Here is a 22931-nt window from a genome sequence, read left to right on the forward strand (position 1 = left end):
CACAGCGCTCGCGCGATTCTTCACCGCTATTGTCCGCACTATACCAGTAACATGGCTCCAACCACTCAATCACATACGTCTACCGGTACTGTCGCAACTGAGAAGGGATCTGGTTCAGTTATTGACAGAAAGCCGATGGTCATCGGCTTGTACGGACTTCCAGGGTCTGGAAAGTCCAGCTTGGTGAACCAGATGAAGCTTCACGTTAACCACGAAAACTTTCTCTTTTACGAGGGATCCGAGTTGATATCCACCATTATGACTGAAGGTGTTGCCGCTTTTGCGAAACTCAATGAAAAGGAGAAACGTCAGGTGCGGGAGCAGGCAATTAACAGCGTTGAAAAAGACTGCTTGACACACAACCGCACTGCTTTGGTTGTTGGCCATTACATGTTTTGGCCAAAAGATGAAATGGAAGGCAACGTTGTCGCCACTGCCAGCGACTTTCGAGTCTATACACACATCATCTATTTGGATGTGACTGTCCCCGCTATGCGGGAACGTCGGCTGAGGGACACGCACCGCCAGCGCCGGCCAGTGTCCGCCGCACACTTGGAGCAGTGGCAGCAAGCCGAGATCGACCAACTCCGCCGTCTCTGTAGAGAGGAATGCATCTTGTTCTCAACTGTTCCGCAGCACAGGCGACCCACTTTCTTTCACTTTGAAGTTGGTGCGCCACTTTGAGCGGACAAACGGCAGCTGCAACCTCGCTCTCGTCGCCACCAAAGTCAAAACGGCACTTGTTGCTGATGAGCGCACAGAGACTGTGTTAGTTGTTGATGCAGATAAGACTCTGGCGGGCGAAGATGCCGGATCTATGTTTTGGCAGGCTGTCAATGGCTCTAGTCAAGAAATGCTAGATGCATGCCCGCTGAAGCTCCTCTTAGCAGTCCGTTCGGCTATTCCGAGGCTGCATTTCGCCAAGCAACGATTTTATATGAAGAAGCTGCCAACGACGCAGACTTTGAGACACGTTGTGAGAGACTCGCATCTTCTATCATGGTACATCCCGAGTTCATCACTCTCTTCCAGCTAGTTTGCAGCCACGGTCACATGCGAGTTGTTGTACTGACCTGCAGAATTCGACGCGTCTGGCAAATGGTGCTGGAAAAAGCTGGCTTTAGAGATAGCATCAAAGTGATTAGTGGTGGCAGAATTTTGGACGAAGTTGTCATCACCCCGCAGATTAAGGCACAGGTTGTCTCGAGTCTTCGAAAGCAATCTGGCCTCTATGTATGGACGTTCGGAGATAGTCCACTTGATCTGCCAATGCTGGAGGCAGCCGATAAGTCTATCATTGTGTCTGGCGATATACGAATCCGAAGTCGCAGTATGGAAGATGCCCTTCGCGAGGCCATCGATACCCGTGGATTCTGTCCTTGCCAAGTGCTCCTCCCGCCACATGTCGCGCCACGGGTAAACACCACGAAACTACCGCTACTGGCGTTCTCTGATCCCGATTTTGTCGAAGCAGTCGTGTACTCCCGCGGGACAAGGACAACTACCGACGTACAGCTACACTGTGGTCCATGCAACAGACACCGGTGCAGCAAAACTACTCATGTCTCAGACTCGTGATGCCTCTGTCGCCGGGATCGGCTGAGAAAGGCCCACCAGGATGCTGGCAAGTTTTTGGCGCTACAATTTCTCACAGAAGTCATTGGAGTTGAAGAGTTCAACATTCCACATGTGCAAGGCCATCGAATTGCTGGGTTTCGCCTCGCCCACGAATTCCAAACTACGATCATAGCCCTCATGAGAGGGGGAGAGCCCATGGCCTTCGGTATCAATGAGGTATTTCCGAAAGCCATGTTTTTGCATGCTTTTAATCCAGAAGATATCAAGGACTACCACCTGGAGAACCAAAAAATCTGATTCTTGTCGATTCTGTTGTCAACAGCGGCAAAAGCATTATGGATTTCCTACGTCATGTCACTCGGCTTAAACAAGATCTCTCAAACATTATAGTTGTGGCAGGAGTGGTTCAAAAGGAAGCAGTAGCTGATGGTCATGCGTTACGAGCGATGATGGAACAACATCGGGTCAGACTGGTAGCCCTGCGAGTCTCAAGTAACAAGTTTACAGGAACTAAAACTACTGATACTGGAAACCGGCTCTCCAACACTACTCATCTGGCCTGCTAGCCAACTAGATTTATAAGTAGCATAACCGAAGACTAAAAATTGCTGAATGCTTTTCCAAAAGGCAGCCTAAATTGTCCGCCATGTTTGCAGTAATATCGGCTCCGTCTGGCAGCTACGCATCATTATTACGACCAAAACAAACACGGGGTGAGGCTAAAAGCGTTTGGATAAGTTTTGCCTGTATTCTAAGGTCGTTTCGAGAAATTAAATAATTTTTGACTCTATCGAAATTGGTTCAAAAAGTGAATAGTTATCAAAACTGGAAGCCACTTTGCCCATGAGTGTACAATACTTGACAAAATCACCAGTATTCACTGAAAGCAGGGCTAGGATCGACAACACTTTTCAGAAAGGGTAAGCAATACGAGGTCAAAGGACAGTCGCTCATCATACCTCCTTTTCGAGCTGAGATCCTCGAGTATATTTCGACAAAATCAGAAGGACCACACCACCAAGAAAGGCCTCGGCTACCAGAGCAGTATGCAAAGAAACAAATATGTCGCAATGTCGCAATGCATCGTCCCCGCCCCCCCGCTTCTAAATAGATCGAGGTCCAATCCGGAGGGTGCATAAAATATGTCACGTATAGTTTCGAAGCTGTTAAAGATGATATCGGCTCCCAAGACGAATGCTAAAGGGATCCTATGTATGAGGCATAGACAATGACGATCCACTGCGGAGGATCTATAGAAAGTTTCCTGGAGCGGGAGCCTGCACTGATCCCGCGCACCTTGCTACAATGTGAATATAGTTCAACGAGCGTCTGCCTTGTGTAGGGGAGCTAAATCCAGGCTGATCGTCTAGCTTGAGCTTTCCATAGAGTTCGGTACAATACTGATATACACAAGGCACCGCGCACCTCCCGTACGCCAACGATCAGTCCTAGAGGTTTAGATAATCATACTCCTCACCATCTCTTCGTAGATGGTATCTTGTATTTTCGATCCCTGTCCGCTTTCAGCTGCGAAGACAGGCGCTGGGGCGACCCTTTCTCTCGTCACTGAGAGCCAGTTGCTACTGCGCATGCTCTACTAAGGATGTTGTGAAATTTACGTTTGGCAAGGCTATCGGCAGGGGCTATCTGCAGTGGTTTCTGTCCCCAATGCTGTCACAAAGTAATAACTATGCTATTACTCGAGGCATAGCAGCGGCTCACAGGAGACGCACTTTGCATCTTGACCGTTGGTCGCAAATGTGCAAGATTTGGAGCCTGCAGCGCAACCTTGTTGCCGCGAGCCCGTTTAGCTATGGTAGCTGGCCCGGCCACGGCGCTGCCAATATCTATGTCGCGTTATAGGGCAAATCTCACTGCGGAGTGCAAAATCCAATGAGGATTGGGTCGTGTGAGGTATGTCTGTTGATGGTGCAGCCGGCTGAAAGATCTGGGGAGCTGACTTTGCGCAGGTAAGCAGGCAAGGTGAAACGGGTTCCAGCAGGCGGCAGCACGGTGAGGTTCGCGACCAGAACAGCGGCGTACCAGTAATCGTGTCAAGATGCTGGGCGTACCGAGATGCTCAGCGTGTCGAGTTGATTGTCGTGTCTTTTTGGCGTCCCGCTTTGTGGTGTCAGGCCAACCCACACACACCGAGGCCTGCATAGTCCTATTTTAAATCAGAAAATTCAGAAAAGTAAGCCACATATGACAATATAATCAGGAATTTTGAGAAGAAAGAAAAAGAGTTCAGGTCGCGATTGGGGGATATTCTGATGAGAGGCCCATGTCTCGAAAGCGCCATGTGTAATTCATGGGCCTGGGCAGTAGAGCGAAGGAGCGGCTGCCATCCATCCTCTTGGTGTGCTGATCCGTCATCGGCACGTCGGGCTAAAGTGACAATGATACACGTCGTACAGCCTCGGACAAGGATCGTCAAGGGGAAATTGCCAGTTGGGCCAAGTTGGCGCTGTGACATGTCCGGGGACGACTTTGCTCCGGCCATTCGTCCCCTCTGCACTGCTCAACAGAGCTTGGCCGTTTGGTTGGCAGTTAGTGGCAAACTACCCTAGCGTACTCCGACAAGAAATGCAGTGTAGACCAGGCTGCAGGGGCCTACCTGGGAGTCTGTGCGGCTTGCGTTCGCCAACGCCGCTATATGAACTGGCCGTTGGCCACAGCCATGCAGCAGCCATGACAAATCGTAAGACCCGTCGCTGTCCGTCTCCAAGCGGGGCTAAGTGCACCCGTCTTGACAATGGTTGGATGGGTCGATTGCACAGCCTTGGCTGTGCCGTTACCGTTTGAGGCTAGGCCCCACGGCGAAGAGTCTCTGACGGATCTGTCGCGGACAGAGCCTCGCGGGGCAGAGATCGTAGTGCACCAATCAACTAGCCGCTGTGTAATGGTCCTGTGCCGCCGTACTTCACATCATGGGCTGGCGGCGGCTGCGATGCAAAGTAGGGCTGCAAGAAGCTCGAGTCTGGTGTGCAGCCTGCGCTCAAGAGTAGATGATTGCTCTGTACCGTAAAGAACTGATACACTGCGGCCTGAACATGGCTATACAATGCTATTCGTTGAACCGAATACTTGGTGCAACCAGTGAAAGACGTTGACCACCCGCCACTGCATCCCGTCATCTGCGAGAGTGGGTGCGATGAAATTGCACTCGTGCTCAAAAAGGGCCGAATGGAGAGCTAGCCCGATTTTTTCAAGCGAGTCCCTCTGCGGGGCTGGTCAATTTCGGCTCGGAAGGAAAGCCATGCTCCTCACTGTAGAATGTTTTACATCTGTGCTTGAAAAACAATAATCTCGAGATGTAATACTGGCGCCAGTCGTTGGCGAGCTGCCCACAGCAAGAATTCGAAGGATGTCTCTTAATCCCAGCCAGTCGCGAACTGCTCAAGCTCCAGGAAGGCCGCTGGGCAGGCGGTGGCCGCGGTCCGAAGTGTGGATCCACGGAAGGCTTGTAGCTCCAGTCCAATCCTTGCTTCGCTGGTTCGATACACTACATCGAGGACGAAAGTGCATGAACGTATGACGGGTGGACTCGCAGTCGCCATTGCTGGACGTGCTTGCCGAATCGTACTCCGTGTCGAGGCAAGAGATGCTTCCGGCGAGCCTCAGCGGCCCATAGAGCCAGATTTCGTTAGCGTGGTGGTGTGTAGGAACCACGAGGAGGGCTGTATTGTTAGGAGTCACCTTGATGTGTCGGCGTTGGCTTTCGTGCAGCGAAAAACAGGTCAGTGGCGCAAAGTGGATGAGTGAGGGCAAGGGTAGGGTCTTCCCAGGCGCATACGTCGGCACGGCCCTCAGAGCTGGGGACGGTGCCTCGAGAACACACTGCACGCAGGGTCGGAGAAATGCCTCTCGACCCGAAGATCATCCTCGGATTTACCACGCAAAATGGAGACCATCCAATAATCTTCGTCGGAACCGTGGAAGGCCCGCGCACAAGAGGCGGTGGATAGTCTAACCGACGACGTATGCGCAGGCTGGAGGCTCGCTGTTGCTGAGCAGCTCGGCGAAGAACGGCAATACGAAGTCCGCGCGTGCTCATCACCGGTGATCTGGGGGATTGGTCAACGTCCACAACCTCTGTCCATCCAACAATCAATTAAATTTTACGACAGATGCATGTACTATTTCCAGCGATGTGCCTATGAATCTGCCCTATGATGAAGCTTTATTCACGTAGCCTTGTTTTGTTAGTTGGCAGCGGAGCTCCACAGCTCCCATCACCCCTCTTGTCTTCTTATTAGAATCCGCTCTGGGCCCCAGGTCAAGCGCCCCACTGCAACATCTTCGCAGCCTTATTGCTTTCCTGACCCAACGCGAGCTGCTCAACAGGGCAGGTTTGATGACGGTACTTGGTATGGACCACCACAGCAGACGACAGCGCCGAGATCACGCTGGCCTGGTTGCGAGGCACCCAATCGCTTTGGCGTTGTGCCCTCTACCACCGTGTTCGCCTACTTGAAATGTGCTCCTCGCTCTACCAGACACTCTTCTTCCTTTTCTTTTCTCGCCGACGCGGAACTTCGAAGTACGCGAGCTCATCACCATGGGCAGGTGGGAAGCAAAACTCTTCAAAACTTCGTGTCGTCGCAGAAAGCTGCCGAAAACAGTCTCGAAGGCACGAGGTGAGTAGACGATCGATAGAGACATGGTGCAGCAGCTGACAATTGCTAGATCTAAGGACAGAGAAACTGCGGCGCCAGGCTCGCCTATTACAACGCGGTCAACCATTGCCGCGCAAGGCTCGCCGATCACAACTTAGTCACCCAGAGCGGCTCGCCATCAGCGATGTAGAGGTGTGGTCACAGGCAGTTCTCGCAGGCAAGCGCAACCCGGCGCGATTCAACGCTGATAGGAATGCGGTCGTGGAAGTGCTGAGACGGGAGTTGCGACTGGTGGATCAGTTCCCCATCGATGAGATGGCAAACTTGTGGGCCGAGGGCTCGTGGCGAACAACCTTGGTGGGGTGAGACGGCGATCGGACGAGCCAACTTCGACATTGGGAAATTTTCACACATGTTCAGCCTGAGGACTGACAAGGTACAATGACAAGGCACTCATTTACGAAGAAAGACACGCGGCTGACTGGCTCCAGTTCTGGCTAGGATGCATGGAATCCGTTCTCGACACTCTCGATGCGCTACCGCACAATCTCGGCAGGCGGATCGAGATCGACGATTGGACCGCATTGATGCGCGAGATGCCCGGCTTGAACAAGAAAGAACGGGCTTCCTTCTTCTTTCCGCGGCAAATCGTAGTTCATGAGCAGAGTATACTTCAGCGGCGACCGGACTTTCTCCTGAGTTTTGACAACGAAGAGTACAAGGCTGTCTTGAAACATTTACAGACTGATGAGCTACAGTTCTCGGACGTCCAATGGTTGCTCCAGACAACCCCGGTAGAAGCCACGACTATGGCGCGTGTTTTGGAGCATGTTGTGGACTGGTTTGACGAGACCTCAAGCTTCACCAGACAGCGGCAAGGAAACATGAACGCCCAGATCCGTGACGGTTTGTGATCGGTACTCCAGAAGTTTTACGAATCTGAGGAACTCAGCGCGTGTCGCTTGAAAGAAGAGATTGAGAGGCACAGCCAAGAGATCGAGTCGTCAGTGATGGGCTCTGTGCGCGAGAATATGAACTTCTTTCAGAGCCCACCTGGTCAAGAAACACTTCGAAGACGACTAGAAGATGATCGAGCAGGGTATGGTCATCGATTTGCTGAACCTGCGTGGGGCGCGGTCCTGTCAGTGGTGGAGGTTCTTTTTCTGGAGGCTTGCCCCTGCCCGTGGCGAAGCATTGCCGGAAAAAGCAGTACCAGGGCCAGAGTGGAGGAGATGAGACGGGAGGTGCAGAAGTTCATACCCGAGGTTCTGGGCAGGTTCTTTGATGTTGACGAGCCGCCACGCGGTATGGCGAAGATGCAAGGGCTAGTTGGTGGCGTGGATGGATTGATCGGGGAGTGGGCTAAACAAATAGAAGACGGCGAAGATGGGGTTTCAAAAGAGAATCAGGAAATTGCGCAAGCAGCCGCACTCGTGGGAGATACTCGACAAAGCATGATGGGAATCGAGGCATGGGGGAGAACCGGTTCAGCACCACCACTGCCCACGCAGTTGACACAGCCGCTGATTGCACGCCAAGAGATACAACTGCCATCTCAACAGCACGGGTCAAACCAACAGCAGATCGCTCACGCATTGCAGCCGTCTGCAGAGCCAGCATCGTGTCAACAGAACAGCGTCCAGCAACGCTGGCACCAAAAGCCCTCCCAAATGCTTCAGCAACCACCATATCCATACCAACAGGCCGCACTGGGACAACAGGCCGCACTGGGACAACAGGCCGCACTGGGACAACAGGCCGCACTGGGACAACAGGCCGCACTGGGACAACAGGCCGCACTGGGACAACAGGCCGCACTGGGACAACAAGGCTGGATGCAATCGCAACCTGCGCAAAAGGGACAACGGTGCCCACAAGTGTGGTCACCAGCTCAGCAGCAAGTGGAAAATTTGAGACGGCAACAGATGGCTCGCTGGTGGCTTTGGTACTTGGACTAGTTAGAGCGGCTCCAGTGGTGTACTGTATTAGTGCGCTATCGTATATAGTAAAGACCATATCGATCAAAGAAAGCGGCAGGCACAGCTACGGCATTTTGGAAATATGTGCTGATGTTACGCGCTCCATACTCATATCAGATGCGGTGGCAGTCCTCCGCGTCCCCGAATCGGTAAATCGAGCCATTAGCATTATTTTTGTAGATATAGTCGCCACGATCGCCGTTGTCGCTCGCCATTACCTCGCCGGCACCAGATTTACAGTATTCAGGACCGGTGCCACAGAACTCATACTGAGAGCAGCTGTCCACCTAGAGCTCAACTACTAGGCGGTAGCACTGCTGTCCAGATCTGGCCTCTGCATTGGCGCAGCTGCCAGCTGCCTAGCCTAAAAATGCTAACGACAGATCCATGCGCTGTTGCAACAGGACCGAAAAGCAGGGTGGCATTGGAGGCGAAAATAGACATGCTAGGCTTTCTTTCAAGCATCCTCGTCACATAAACGCCAAGTTTGGATGACAACATTAAGCCACAGCTGGATTGAAATGGACGGGTGCTCTGCTGCAAGTCTGCTCATTTGCCTCAAGGCAACAAGTGGGTGGCGCATCCTCGCGACAGCGAAAGAATTCAAGTTACGTAGCTTATTACAGGAGAGTCCAAATCACTCTTCCATTTGGAGAGGTCTGACGCGGTTTGGCGTACTCGTAGGTGCCTTTGCTCCATGGCGTAGGAATTCTGGTGCACATGATGGAGGGAGGTTCACAGTGTCCGAAACTCCCAACTTAAAAAGCAACCAAACCACGCGGTATTATTAAAAGCAAGAGCCCGTTGGCCAATCATAGCCGCATGTGAGAGCGGAGAGGAGGGGGAGGGGGTGGGGGAAGGGGTGTGCTACGCGGAACAATTTCGAACGTGAGTGGCCTTCTTTGATCTGATGTGGATGCAGTCCCGCCACGGGCCGGCCATCTGGTTTGATCGCATCGTACGCTGGAGAGGTTTAACTTTCAGCAGGTGCGGATGTGCCTTGGCTGGCAGCCACCAGCAGATTGCCTTTGCCGACACCCGACCAACCTTGCGCAACCTTTTTTTTGTAAAGAAAGCAGGGGAGTGCCAGTGTCGGCAACCAGAGAGGCGGCAGAATAGTGGTACAAGGCATGCACAGCCAATCAGTACGTTGTATCTAGCTAGAGGCAAAGCTAGGCAGCAGCGAAAATCCCGCGGGCTGCTGAGCGACCTAGAAATAGCGAGCTCTGGGGAACCAAAAGGTCGGGGGGTCAAGGGTACCGTAAAAACCGTTATGGGTGTCGCTAGTGCTTTTAGTTAATTTTAGTTGCCTCGCGAAGTAATTCAGAACCGTTATTTCTGGCTCTCCAGGCAGCAGCCAAAATACACCCCACTAAAATTAGTATGTTAGAAACCCACGACGCCCATAACGGTTTTTACGGTAAGGTGGTGGCGCCTTACAGTTTTGATGTAGCTTTCATCAGCACACAAAGCATGTCCTTGCCCGCGCCTGTCCACTCGAGGGGGAAAAGCCAATAATGGATTGTAAACCCCCCAGAACAAAAATTTCGCCCACAAACACTCCGTAAATTTTTGCTCATCAACGCTTCATACACTCGACATCGGTGCTCGGCCAGCAAGGAGGATACGACTTCGATGAGATCCCAAAAGAGAATGGTTGGCGAAGACCATATTGGAGAAATCCCTCCTTGGAGAAACCGTTATTCGGCGAAATGGAGAACTTCGCCAAGGTTGTACGCCAGAAGCGTCAGGAAGCGAGGGTCGATAGAGCCGTCGTCATTACGGAAGCCATCGCGAAAGCCCTGAGCCAGCGAAACACGAATGTCCACGTCGCGCGTCTTGAAATTGACCAGCCCCTGCACTATTCTGACCTCCCAATTCCAGAACGAAATCACAGTCACCTGTCGCGGGTTGTCAGCCGCCTGGGCCGGGCCGGGCCGTTGGGGGAACTCACGCCAAAGTGGTCCAGGCCTTTGTACGCAGCCTTGAGCTTGTTCGCAGCCGCGATAAAAACAATGGTCTTAAACTCGCTCGTTCGGAGCGTGCCCGACTTCCACGGCGTGGAGTCAATGACATGATGGATGACATGTGGCTTGCGAGGATCGGGCTCTCGAGGCTCGGAGGGCAGTAGGTTTATGAACACGGAGCCAGACTTCCAGATGTAGTTATCGTCGTCGTTGTATAGGTAGCGATTGGTGCCCTCGCCGCTGCAATGGAAGGCATAGTTAGCATAAAAGTGCAGGCATTGACCCGTTGCCCATGTAGTCTATCTGAGGCAAAAAAGGGAGGGAAAGAAACAAAAGAAGGAAAGCAGGCAAAATCAACGTACCCGCCGTATTCCCAGGATGTTCTGCCTCGCAAAGTGTCGGAAGAGTTCGTGTCCTGGTTAGTGTCTAAGTACACTTTAACAGTATACGTGAACCATTCGGCGTTATTACGATGACGGTACGGCTTGTCGACGGAATCCAGGAGTGGCTGATAATCATAATTGTCCGTAGACCCGTCCGATTCTATCCAGGGCTTTATCTCGTCAATAGCGCGTCTCAGCACTGCTATGTCCATAAGGCGAATAAGGGTGGGAGCGCCGTTGTAAGGCGCGCCGGTGGTGAAGTCTAGGGGTATGACAGTGGCATGGTAGTCTTTTAGAACTGGGTCGAGAACGCCGGGTTCCTTAAAGTCCAAGAGTGGCTGAAGGGTCTCTCGGAGAAATGTCGTCACATCAGCGCTCTCTGACTGCGACGCGTCGTTTGATTGCTTTGTTTGATGCATGCCCCCAAGTCTTGTTGATGGTGCTGAGGGGCGTGATGCGAACGGTGTGATTTGAAGGACTCGCTGCACGGGGTTGGGTCGTCTTTTTGTACAATTGATGGTTGATTGATGATGATTATTCCAAGTCTCGGTGGAGGCCAAAGAAGCCTTTTATGGGTGTCGAGCAACTTCCTCGCCTGGACCCACCTAACACAACAAGTAAACAAACAATTTAGTATCCTGGGTAGGGCGCTGAGCGCCACAGCGCTACGGAGGTACCTACATGCCGGGATAATTTCCCTCTGGGCGTGTAATTCATGTCCCTGATCCCGGTAGATGTCAAATATCCTCAACCGGTCAGGGGAACTGAACATGCGTACCTATCCCACACTTGTTTCCTGGACCCATCCGGCCCAACGCTCCCATCTCTAACGCGGGCTTTGTCCGATAGCTGGGTTGCCATGCCCGTACCGCAGAGGCTGGGTCCCTACCTACTATATGCATTGAGTAACAGAAAGCCTAGAATACAAAGCCTAGAGTAGAAATGCGAATGCAGATGACGGATAAACGATTTTCGACGCTTGTCTCTGGGCGCTTCATGTCACTGATCTGCTGGCTGCCCCGCCCACTGCCCCAGCAGCAAAACCAAGGCCGCATTGGAACCTGCGTTGTTGAGGATCGAGCCTTGTGCATGGTTTGTTGTGTGTTATCCCTGACCAGTTGGGTACTCTTGGCTCAGTCTACTGTAGCAGGAAACGTAGCGGCCCGACTTTGTAAGCCAGAGAGATGCCTGCTTAGCCAATCCTTGTAGCCGCCTACTCAACTCGAGGCAGTGGCTTCGCCGCCGACGCTAAGAACAGATGACACGGGACAGCCATCTACATAACTACGGAAGAACCAAGATGCAGAAAATACTGGGGACGACCTGCATATACGAAGTAATTCAGGCTGTGTGGGCACGGAGTAACGGGGTCACGAAATATTAGGGACGTATTGCAGCAGAAAGGAGAGCAAGCTATTACCGGTACGCACTGGCCAGAGTTCCGCCTCCCCCATCTCTGACAGCGAAATCACTCACAAATTATGTACGTACCTTGTCACGCGTCCCGGCCCATGACTACATAGGTAACGGTACGGATAGCAAAGACCAGATAACTAGAAGAAACGAAGTTCCCCTTTCCACACCATCTCACATACCCTACACTTGCCCCCTTCCCCACATGACCAAGACCAAGTCCACAAATGGCCGTTGAGCATTAAGCGCCCAGCGCGCGCCGCAGTTGCAGGGAACTTCGCCAGCTCCATGGCAAGCTGCATGCAATTCCCCCTCCCATGAGGCCCAAGAGAGCATCTAGCCAATCCCCTCAAGCACACTCACTGTACGACGATGCCATGTCGCGGGCGGACGAGAAAGGAGGAGAAGAAGGGAAGGGGGGGAGGAGGGAAAGGGGGGAAAGAGAGAAAGAAGCAGAGGCGGCTCTAACATTAACTCGCCCAGGTATATGAATACGGCTTGTCCCCTTCTATCCCTGACTACTCCAACACTCCTCACATTCACTTTAGCACACACCATATATACTATTCTCAACCCTTTTATCAACCGCAAGCATGACTGCTCCGCAACTTCCAACCTCAAAGCCGCTGTGGCACAAGCAGGTAGAGGAAATGGGCCTTAAAGGTGAAACCCTCTTTACAATTAGTCGATTGAATTCTGCCTCCAAGATCGAACTACCCCAGTTCCTTATGCTGCGGGCTCTTTATCAACCGAAATCTCGGTTGGACCTCGAGAAGCTTTTCGACCACGGTGCAGTCACGGAAGAAACGTGGAGTATCACTAAGAAATGCCTCGGCTCCTGCCAGGAATACATGGCGTATCTTAGGAGCATCTCTTCTGAGAAGGAGGTCCTTGGACCCTTTGAAATGGCTCGTCTATATCAGAAGCGATCATCCGAGCTCATCAGTAACTCGGAGTCCAGGCGGGAAGTAGACAGCTCAAAGATAACTGTCCAAAGAAGGGTAACTCGCAGTCAGACCCGCGCCGAACAACAAGGCTCCCCGACGCCCAAGCCCAGTGAAGAATTGCCACCGAGAATGGAGAAACTCAGCCTGCACACGCCTAAGCAGCAGTCAGGAGATGGCTCTTCCTCACCAGCTGGAGGAGACGAGCCCAGATACCTGTTTAGCCCTACCTGTGGCACTCCAATTCCCCCCAGCATCGCAGACAAGGTGTATAGGTTCATTGAAGATGAACAGATTGTCAACTTTGCGCTGATACTGCTTTTGGACACTCTCGTACTTACCTCCCCATATGTGGAGGGGTTTTGGAGCCCCTACCGGTCTCCCTTTTCCGTGCGTGACGGCGCTGAGGAGGTCTACCAAGCTCGTGTTGACGGCGTGTTCCGACGAGAGCGCGACCTACCGGGGAACATGATCGCCGAGGTCAAGCCGCATAGCCGAAGCACAAATGAGATGAATGTCAACATGCAGGAGTCTGCGCAGATGGCGGCCTGGATCGCCGAATATCCGCAACTCGACAAGCAGATAGCTCTCAAGAGAGCCACTCTGGGAAAACGCAAGGGGATGACGAGCAAGCCTGCGGCACTCCCGGAGCCGGCGGAAAGGAAGGAGCCGAGACGCAAATATCGACGCGCTCTTATTTCGCAGAACCGCCGGGATGTGTTCATTACAATCGGCAGTTACGACGAGGCGTACATTGACTACATCACAAATGTCAGCCAGTCTGAAGCTTTCCTTGAAATGAAGCGGTATGGTCCATTTGAGATTGTTGATCCCGCGGATATGGAAAGACTGTGTCATTTTTTGCTTGCCCTGTGTATTCAGGGACGGATTCTAGATTAACAGGGCGAGGTGTGAAAGCGAAGGTTAGGGGCTATTGACGAGCGGAATCGGCGATACGTAATTTCGATACTAGATGGCAATGCCGAATTTGCGCATTACTTAGGCCGATTTCAACATGCACTTTGACAACCCGTGACTGGTATGGAGGTTAGGGATCGAAGCTTCATCGGGCTAGACTGGATTCATCAGGCTGAGGGTTCTCGGAAGCTTTGCGTGCCCATTTTTGGCTTTTTCAGCGTCAAGCTATTTTCCACGGGAGCAGTGGACCCTCTAGAGGAAGACAAAATTTGGCCAATGGGAATAGACGATCAGCGGCGGAACACGACCCGGCTATATTTTGAAGTCCAACGAGGCAGCCCGGATTGGCGTAGATACGGAGGAATGGTGTGCACGTCCAAGAGGGACAAAACAGACCGCTCGTAGCCCCAAATGCGTCTGAGTCGAAAGAGCCCGTTTTCACCACAAGTCGCCAGAAGCTACGCAGTTCAAAGTTGCCAAGGCAGAATATGGCTACTTGTCGGTACCCGCGTCGTGCATCGTGATCCGGATGCCGCTCCACTAGCCAGCCTACCCTGGAGGTTTTCCTGAGAACCCGCAGGCGGCGGCATGCAGCTCCTGATGTCGTCATTTACCCTGGATAGCATGCAGTAATGGATGTTGGCATGAGACTGAAGATGTCGCTGTTGCAGTGGTTTCGGGCCGTAGACAGAAGCCAACGAATGTTGCGTTTCGGCATGAGCAAGAACAATAGCGGCAGTCATTATTGGCTGTGAAGCGCGTAGGCCATCTACCCGGAACTATCTAGGTGAAGTACGGCGAAAAATTCGTCAAAAAGAGCCTCACTTGGCGCCGTCGCCCATTTCACAGGATGCCCGCCAGTCACGTTGCGCCGGTTTCGTCTGTCACTCTTTTCTACACTTGTTCTCTACACTTGACATTGCAGTCACCAATTTGCGATACGGGGTGCGAAAGCAAAATTACTACTCTATCGATGTTTACGGTGTATTTTGGCCACCAAGGCCTTTCGTCTCACAGTGCTGATCTTGTGACCCGGCACCGCACCGACCACTTGCAGTTCTGTTGAGCTTACGATGCGTAGCCGCCGCCGTCCCGCACACCCCGAACGTCGCGCTCATCCGCAAAACGCGCTTCGCCTTCCTGCGGGGTAGGCAACCTACGATCGCGGTACCAGAAGTAGGCGTCCACGGCCAGTCCAAGGATGGAAAACACGAGAGTGACGGCTGCCCCGACCCATGCTACCCCGGTCTTCAACTGGCCACCGAGGGCTTGCTGCAGCTGTGCGCCGATTTCATGCGTGCCCATCGCGAACGCGAAGCCCACCACGACAAACGCGAGTCCGATCCTCTGGCAAAAGACGCCGACCCCGCTCACAAAGCGGGGTGGGCTGGCCATCACCGCCACAGCAACGCAAAACGCGAGCGAGAGCAGCAAGAAGAAGAGGATGGCGGCGGCGATGCAGACAAAGACGTTGAATGCGATACATATCTCGTCACGGCCGGCCATGGTGCCGCAAATGTGAGATGTGCTGATGCGCGCCGACGTAAACAGCGACTTGGCCACATCCGACCCCGCCGACTGGAGGAGATCTCACAAGCCTCGTCTCGTGTCATGCGATACCCGTGCCGTCCACTGGAAGAAGCCTTCCTTGTCAGCAGTTTTGCCCATCACGATGACAAAAGTCGTCACGATGACGATGACGCACGGCAACTGCTTCGCGAGGTTTATTAGTAGATGTGTAGTCATGTTGGCCTGTTCCTTTCCGTGTGGCCGTCCTGGGGCGCCGCGCCGCGCGCGGTAGCCCTGCTATAAATATCCCTCGTGCCATAAATATCCCTCGTGCCGAGCCATTTCTCGCTGCCCTCCCGCTCGCCCGCGGGCCCGCGGGAGAGCCCCCGCTGCAGGTGGTGCACTGCACATACAGCGCAGCCGGTGGCGAGGATGGCTCGGAATGCTTCTGCCGTTCAGCGGATCCTGTACAAGCCGGCGCCGTCTGTCGGGCGACGCTGTCTGTCGGGCGACGCTGTCTGTCGGGCGAACATTGGCGACTGGGTGCGGTGACACACGGCCAGACCCAGCCGCGCGAAACAACGGACGATATAGACCGTGACCAAAGCGGATGCCGTTCCAGCAATTCGAATCGCTGCCTTGGGCGTCAGGTTCCGGCTCCTCGCCCGACAAGGCCACGGCCAGAAAAGCATTTTAGTCGACCGACCCTCTGCTGCCACTGCGGCGAGGGATCTGTGCTATGCACGACGTGGCGACAGCATCACAGATGGACCACTTCAAGACAGTCGTGGAACTGACCGGGGTCGAGCAGCTCTGCTTCAACTGCCGAGCACTTCTCGACGACGAGCCGAAACACCGCATCCATGGACATGTAGGTACGAACGACCAAGCAGGTTGAGGTTCTGACAGAGACAGCTTCTCTGCGACGAGAGCGCCGACATCGTGTCGCTGCTTCGAGTGCACAACTGGCGCGTGTGCCTCGTCTGCGCCTTGGCGGGCGAGGCCGACGACATCGACTGCGCGGACATTCAGAATTTCCTGGACAAACCGGTGAGGCAGCACTCCTTGACTGAAAGGCAAACGGCCCGACTCTGACTGCGGCAGAACACGTTTGTGAAGCAGTATGACCGGAGACACTGCCCTGTCTGCGACGACGCGGACGACCCTCTGTTTACGCCATGCGGTAGGCAGCCCCGAATGCGCAACCAGTTCCAGGCCGCTGACGATGCAGGCCACGTCGTTTGTAGCGTGTGTTGGGGCAGGTGGAAAGCAGAAAAGAAGTGTCAACGTGCCGAGCCACCGCCTTGGCGCTGGTCGCGGCGCAGTCGACATTTCTCGTGCGGGAGCATGTTGAGGTCGTCTCCAGGAGCGGCCGCGGATAGCTTGAGCTGTATGGACTGTATGTTAAAGCACTTGTGTCAGCCAGTCAACAATCCTTTTGCCAAAGCCCCGCTCACCCAAGCCGTAGATGTTGTAGGGATAGTGTAGATATGTCGGGGCGCAGACTTGCGGCTTGCAGACATGAGGGGCTAGCATGGTCTTTCAAACGTCTGCGTGGTCGGAGATGACTGCTGTCGACTATGCCGCCGCCGCGCTTTGACTGACCTGTCGCCAGCAATGCCTCGTCGATCTAGTAGACGGGGACTAAAAAATGAAGTGAAAGCTCGGTTTCCTGGTTCAAGACTCAGAACCTTGTTCGTGCAGGTGCCGCGTCGAAATTGCCGTCCCGTCGTGCTGGTGAGCGCATCGACAGCGCTGCGCAGTGCGCCTCGCACCACATAATCTGCGCTGGGTACGTTTCTCTCCTGGAAGGCAGTCGGCAAGCAGGGAGGGCGAGCGACATACGCGTTGAAGCCATCAAGGAGTTCTACGAAGCGGACTGGACAGACTACAAGTTCTTCCGGAGGGTCGTGCATGACCAGCTGGCCATCTGTCTGGTATCTTAGAATTGCGTTCTTGCATATGATCTCTCTTGGTTCGTGACACCGATCCGGGCGTAGCTGGCCGCCAAACTGCAGCTGCCCGTCCAACATATCTATTGACACGACGCTCTGCCATGTGCCAGTAATAAAAGCCGCGCGAACAGCCTGCCGAGTCATGGCAGCCTTCAAAGGGCTTCCAAAAGGCGAACTCGCGGGCCAGTGGCTGGGCTCGTGTCTTCACTTCACAATACACCGTTATCGATACAGTTATAGAAACGCCCCTTTGACGCGTCCCGCAAAGAAAGAATCAATGTAGGAGCATTTATCACTGGTTGGTAACCAGCCAGAGGCGCCTTGGCACAACGTGGCTAAAGTGCTCTTCAAGAATTAGGACATGAAAAGCTAGTGCTCCCTGTCCAAGTCAAGCAGAGGCGCTTGCTGCTTATATTAAATCATAGTATTATATGTTTCGATCAAGAGGTACTGCGAATTTAGATGCGCATCTGGGCAGCGAACAAACCTGCCGCGTGACGGCCCCCAGTACAGGTTTGTGGTCCTAACAGGTACATGATGCCGGCGGACTCAAACGGCCAAAGCAGATTTCCAACAGCACGCGGCTGTCCTTTATATATAGAACCTTTTTCGGACGGACTTCTGCTCGTGGGCGCGTTGCTAAACGTTGCGATGAAGATGGTGTGGTTGAAAGCCCAGTGATCCTCCAACGAACCGAGTGTCCCTATGTAGCCCTCCATGCCTTCCGAGGGTCAGGCGTCAAGCATAGCGCCGCCGCTCCGGCTTGCAAAGCTATTCCTGCATCCTCACGCCAGCTTCTTCGCCCGTCAGCAGTCACTGCGGGTGCATCGTCCCCCATAGATGCTCCATCTTCTTCCTGTAACAATGTTCGTCAGCATATGGGCCTCTTATAGCGATGCAACTCGAGTGCTCACCATGTTCCCTCCACCAGCTCAATCTCCTTGCGTCGGCAAAACTGCATGAACCTCTTCATCGTGTTCCACCGCTTAAACGCCACCATGACGTCTCCCCTCGGCTTGTTATCCTCGAAGCAGATGTGCCTGTCGCTCATCACCAGGTACACCCGCAGCGCCTTGAGGTTCCACGAAATCTTCACCACGTCCTCCAGGCGCACGCTGAAGTCGACCGGCTCGCGGTGCATGCTCCAGCCCGCCGAGTTCCTGTCATGCGGGACCTGGTGCTCAAACATGCTGTTCTCCGGCACCCATCTCCAGTACTGCGTCGCCTTCTCCGAGCTCGTAAACAGCCGCGTCTTGATCTGGTAGATTCGGAAATCGAACCCGCTAATCGTCGCCCCGCTCACCGAGTCCGCATCCGACACTTCGCCCGTCTTCAGGCTGTCTAGCACCTTGGTTACCGCCTGTTGCTTCTTTCCCTCCGGGTCTTGGTCGGCGTCAAAAGGATTAGCCGTCAAAGGCTTAGCACTGGGCGGCTTAGCCCGTGGGCTTGGCGTGCCGTATGATGGAGGGCTCTTGCGCTTGCGCTTGCGCTGGCTCGACGTCGAAGGCACATTGACGCCCGGAGGTCGCCCGATGGTCTTGAATCCTGATTTCTGGCGGAGCGCTGCCAGCTTGGGATCGTTGTAGAAGCCGTGAATGGTCTTGGAAAAGTTGAAGTCAGAGCCCTGCGCCGTAATCAACTCGTGCAGACGCTGACGCATCCAGTCGACGGGCCCGACATCTGTCTTGTAGTTGGCCAGCGCCTCGATTGTCTCGCAGAGCCGAAACAGGGTGTCGTAGGAAGTTATGCTGCCCTTGCCCACGCTAACGTATTTTTTGGCTAGAAGCTGATACGGGCTGATTGGCCCTTGCTCTAAAAACTTGAGAATCCTGTTGCCTCGGTTGACTTGGCGTTCCGTATTGATACTTGACGCTGCCACCACCATTCTGGACTCTGCTGGCCGCCTCCACCGACTGAAACTTTTCCTCCCACGAGCGCAGGATCGGCTCTGTCAAGGTTTGCAACTCGGGCCACTTAGTCTCCCAATATGGATGGCTTGGGGTTATCTTTTCCAAAGGCACTCCTGCGATACATTCGGGATATGTATAGAAAGTGCCGTCGTGCCGTAAGATGAGCGTTTCTTTTGTAATGTCATTTGAGCTTGGCGCCGCATCCATTGGGCCAAAGAATATCTTCGCTCTTGGCCGCGGAATGGAGCATTCCGAGGCCGAGGCCTTGGGGCTCCTCGGGTAACTGGTGCTGCTGGAAGCTGTTAGAGATGGGACGGCGCTGGGTACTGGTGAGGCCGGTTCGTACTTGACAGCCTGATTCACGGCTTTGAACCCAGACATTTGTACCTGCGGTGGACTGCAGTGCGATGAATACGCTTTGACAGTGGCCCGTTGCACAGCGGAGTCGATGATGGCAACCATTCTATCGTCATTCTTGGGCATCTCTCTAGGAAGGTGCAAATTTGCCAGCGGCGGCAGCTTGAGCTGTCTCTCCGGGGGCCTCCTGTCAATAAGCTCTGGCAATGCCAGTCGTCGTTCGTTGACACCGTCTTGATTTCTGCATCGCCGAAACCAGTCGTTCATTTGAGCTTCGATTCTTTCGTGCTTCTTGACCAGACCTTGCTTCTCCACGCTATGCTGAGTGTCTATGCTGTTCAAGCGTTGGGCTTCCTGGCTGTATGTCTCATTGACGAGGGCCGTCCGACTGCGAATAGCGGCAAGCTCTCGACTGAGCTTGCCCTCCTGTTCTCCGAGTTCACGGATTTCGGCCTTGGCACCGCGTATGTGGGCTATGATGGATGATCTGTCGCGATTCCAACGCTGGGAGTGTTGGGAGAATTGGTCGTGGCGCTCAATGGCATTCCTACGCCAGAAGTCGTCTTCTGTGACATCCCACATCTCGGCGCGCTGTGAGGGTGGGAGCGGTGGCATGGAATGATCTCTAAGTTCTGATCTGATGTTCTCGGGTCTCCTCTCCATCGCATCCGGGTAGGAGATAGATGTGTGTGTTTGGAGCCAGCTAAGCTGGTTGGCTCCGGTGTCGACCGTTGATACTATAACGGGTCAGCGCCCCGCCCGCAGCGATGTGCAAACGGCCCCTGTATGGCTAGGTATGATTAATGACCTACCTGGGCACTGGTGAGGTTGTGTAAGCGTAATTGCCAAGTTAGTTACGCGCAGAGAGAAGAGTGACGGCGTTGTTAGCCACGTCTTCATGTGTAAGTAGGAAGGGAAGCAGCGGCTGAAAACCTGATAAGCGTCGCACAACCTTGGTTGGCCGTTGCTTAGTTTTCCATCGAGTCAGAACCAAGTGCATATCTGTAAAGAGCTTTTCTCTTAGGGAGGAGGAGATGTATGATGAGGTATAGTAAAGGGCCTGAACGAGTGGGTGCACGATGGGATGGAGACGGTCCGGAGATTCTGCGATCTGCGGGACATTTTGGCATTTGAAAGGCCGGCGTTGAATGACCTTGTATGCAACCTGTATCCAAGTGGACATCATCTCCTTCAAAGCATGTATTATACTGTATTAATAAATATAATATTAATATAATATTAACATAATAATGGCACTTGGAGTATGTCGGGCTTTGCGTATTCTATGAGGAGGGGCCTGGCTGTGCGGCCAGCCTCATTACTCGTTACGCCACCAAGACGCCAGTTTTAGCTCTTTATTAAAATGAGCAAGGGAGCTATGTAGATGAAAACTACTGCTGATACAAGTGCCAGTACCCTAGTGAAAAAGGTCAAGCTTTGGTCCGATGGCAATAACGGGGCGCTCTGGGCAAGCAGCAATAATGCCACCCCTTCCCCTGTTCTATCGTCCTGCCTGAAGTTGCCCTTCAGTCTGTCTTCGGGATTGACATCAAAGTTACCGAACAGACAGGGGGGTGGGGCGCACTGTTGCTAAGTCAGTCAGGACCTCTCTACCGCAGCCGCCTCTTGAAGTGGAAAGACGTCAAGACGAAGGAGCACCCCTCCCTTCTTCCATCGTCCGTCGCAGTGAGAGCGGATCGTTACTGTACCAGATTGCGTCTTCCAAATTTAGTTCCGCCAGACATGACAATTTGCCAGTACTGTGACACACACACTGCAGCGGTGTGACGAGGCTGGGCATGTACTGAAGCAGGTTTGCTCCACTGATCCTAGCACCTGCAAGCCCCAACATATCCCACACACTAGCTAGATATGCACGCCAGATCAGAGCTCATCGAGTGCTGAGTCGCTTTATGCACTGCATAACTTAGCATAGATGCTCCCATGGACGATGGACGGGTGCAGTAATAAACGTACACCAATTCACAAGATTAAAAGTTGCCGCGAAGCCGATTTAAGTGGGAAATGTGAGAAGTTATTATCTTATATCGAGGAGATTGAACTTTTCGACGCAGTATCGCCTGCGCATTGCCTGCTAGGTATTACGTGGTGTTGTTGTTGTTGTTGTTGTTGTTGTTGTTGTTGTTGTCGTTGTTGTTGTTGCTGTTGCTGTAGGACTTAATGCCCCAGAAGTCATTCTGAATTCCTTCCAGAATGTGCATGTCGATGCGTAACGAGCTCGTGGCCGTAGCGGATTGGCGCAAAAAGGCAATCGTCTTCTGGAATAAATGGCGAAGGAGCTTTTTATCAACATACTTACCCATGATCGGATCTTTGTAAGCGGCGGACAAGACGAGCAAGTTGCCCCATTGGGCGTGCGCGGTGCCGAACACACTTGTAATGATGGGCCGTTTGCCGCCAAGTCCATGGAAAGCCCTTGTGCTCTCAACAAGAGCTTTGATGGCCTTCTCAGCGAGTTCGAGAATGTGAGGGTCTAAGTCCTGTACATTCTTTGCCTGAGGATCAATGCGAGGGGCTTCGACTTCAGCGTGGAACTCTGATGAAGGCTGTCCTGTGCTCGGGTGTCTCTTAGCAAATGAAAACTGCAACATCTGCCTCAAGAAGGGGCGAAATGTCAGGACTTCAGCTCCCCAGTACTTGGCGCGGAGTCTGGCTGATAAAATGTCAGAGGCAGGAGGATCGTCTTCTCTAAAGGCGAAACTTGGCGCAACCCATGCCATGGACGAAACCGCAGCAGAGACCAAATCGACATCTTTACATGGAATATCCTCTCTTTTGTCTGACTTTGCATCAGACGGTGCGTAAAACATGCGGTGAATACTGTTGAGATGTGTTCGCAGGTAAAGCTGACCAAGGTAACTGTCGAGAACTGGCTGGGGAAAGCCCTCGAGCAAGCTCATATTTGGATGCGGAATGTCCATTTCATAATTCAAGAGGCCTGAAGCTGGACAAGGGAGTTCAGCAAGTAAATCGCTCTCCAGCTGCAGACACGTCCAAAACGCCAGCGAAAGTTGGTTATACTTGGTATCTTGGGCGAGATTGTTCGTGTTTCTGAGTGTTTTGAGCTTCTCCAAGCTAGGCCGCATAATGACTTGGAGCCTGTGGCCAGCTGCATGAATGAATGAAAAGCTCTCCAGCGGTCGCCCAAGTTGACCATAATAGAGACTAGCAAAAATGTAGGCATAGACATTTTTCATACTGTTGTAAGATCCGAAATGGTTGCCTAGAATGTCTGAAGCGATGACGAAGTATTCGAGACCAGGGATATTCTTGTAGTTCTTCAGCAGGCCTGAACGAGTGTTGCCCGCCAGAGATGAACGGCGACCATGGTATGGACGTTTCTGTTCTCGAGGATACGCCATACTTGACGACTGCGAG

General features: G+C 53.1%; 8 protein-coding genes across 8 annotated transcripts; 4 read left to right on the top strand and 4 right to left on the bottom strand.

The window, feature by feature from the left end:
- Nucleotides 1-51: 51 nt before the first annotated feature.
- Nucleotides 52-860, top strand: ISF_09377 (KAP P-loop; the record flags this gene model as incomplete). Its single annotated transcript, XM_018852979.1, has 3 exons — nt 52-598; nt 642-768; nt 830-860. The coding sequence occupies 3 exons, from the start codon at nt 52-54 to the stop codon at nt 858-860; spliced, it is 705 nt and encodes a 234-aa protein (XP_018699845.1).
- A 5279-nt stretch (nt 861-6139) lies between these two features.
- On the top strand, nt 6140-8155 carry ISF_09378 (hypothetical protein; the record flags this gene model as incomplete). Its single annotated transcript, XM_018852980.1, has 5 exons — nt 6140-6218; nt 6268-6559; nt 6618-6633; nt 6689-7103; nt 7167-8155. 5 exons carry the CDS (start codon nt 6140-6142, stop codon nt 8153-8155), a joined length of 1791 nt encoding a protein of 596 aa, XP_018699846.1.
- Nucleotides 8156-9876: 1721 nt separating this feature from the next.
- On the bottom strand, nt 9877-10945 carry ISF_09379 (hypothetical protein; the record flags this gene model as incomplete). Its single annotated transcript, XM_018852981.1, has 3 exons — nt 9877-10077; nt 10131-10383; nt 10506-10945. 3 exons carry the CDS (start codon nt 10943-10945, stop codon nt 9877-9879), a joined length of 894 nt encoding a protein of 297 aa, XP_018699847.1.
- Nucleotides 10946-12532: 1587 nt separating this feature from the next.
- ISF_09380 (hypothetical protein) lies at nt 12533-13783 on the top strand (the record flags this gene model as incomplete). The annotated part of the gene is made up of 1 exon (XM_018852982.1): nt 12533-13783. One exon carries the CDS (start codon nt 12533-12535, stop codon nt 13781-13783), a length of 1251 nt encoding a protein of 416 aa, XP_018699848.1.
- A 1086-nt stretch (nt 13784-14869) lies between these two features.
- Nucleotides 14870-15307, bottom strand: ISF_09381 (hypothetical protein; the record flags this gene model as incomplete). The annotated part of the gene is made up of 1 exon (XM_018852983.1): nt 14870-15307. One exon carries the CDS (start codon nt 15305-15307, stop codon nt 14870-14872), a length of 438 nt encoding a protein of 145 aa, XP_018699849.1.
- Nucleotides 15308-16076: 769 nt separating this feature from the next.
- Nucleotides 16077-16692, top strand: ISF_09382 (hypothetical protein; the record flags this gene model as incomplete). The annotated part of the gene is made up of 4 exons (XM_018852984.1): nt 16077-16181; nt 16226-16360; nt 16415-16553; nt 16607-16692. 4 exons carry the CDS (start codon nt 16077-16079, stop codon nt 16690-16692), a joined length of 465 nt encoding a protein of 154 aa, XP_018699850.1.
- Nucleotides 16693-18078: 1386 nt separating this feature from the next.
- On the bottom strand, nt 18079-20195 carry ISF_09383 (hypothetical protein; the record flags this gene model as incomplete). The annotated part of the gene is made up of 3 exons (XM_018852985.1): nt 18079-18121; nt 18180-19044; nt 19112-20195. The coding sequence occupies 3 exons, from the start codon at nt 20193-20195 to the stop codon at nt 18079-18081; spliced, it is 1992 nt and encodes a 663-aa protein (XP_018699851.1).
- Nucleotides 20196-21634: 1439 nt separating this feature from the next.
- Nucleotides 21635-22915, bottom strand: ISF_09384 (hypothetical protein; the record flags this gene model as incomplete). Its single annotated transcript, XM_018852986.1, has 1 exon — nt 21635-22915. The coding sequence occupies one exon, from the start codon at nt 22913-22915 to the stop codon at nt 21635-21637; it is 1281 nt and encodes a 426-aa protein (XP_018699852.1).
- Nucleotides 22916-22931: the final 16 nt, after the last annotated feature.

This window comes from Cordyceps fumosorosea, assembly GCF_001636725.1.
Source record: "Cordyceps fumosorosea ARSEF 2679 chromosome Unknown scaffold_47, whole genome shotgun sequence".
Taxonomy (NCBI): Eukaryota; Fungi; Ascomycota; class Sordariomycetes; order Hypocreales; family Cordycipitaceae; genus Cordyceps; species Cordyceps fumosorosea.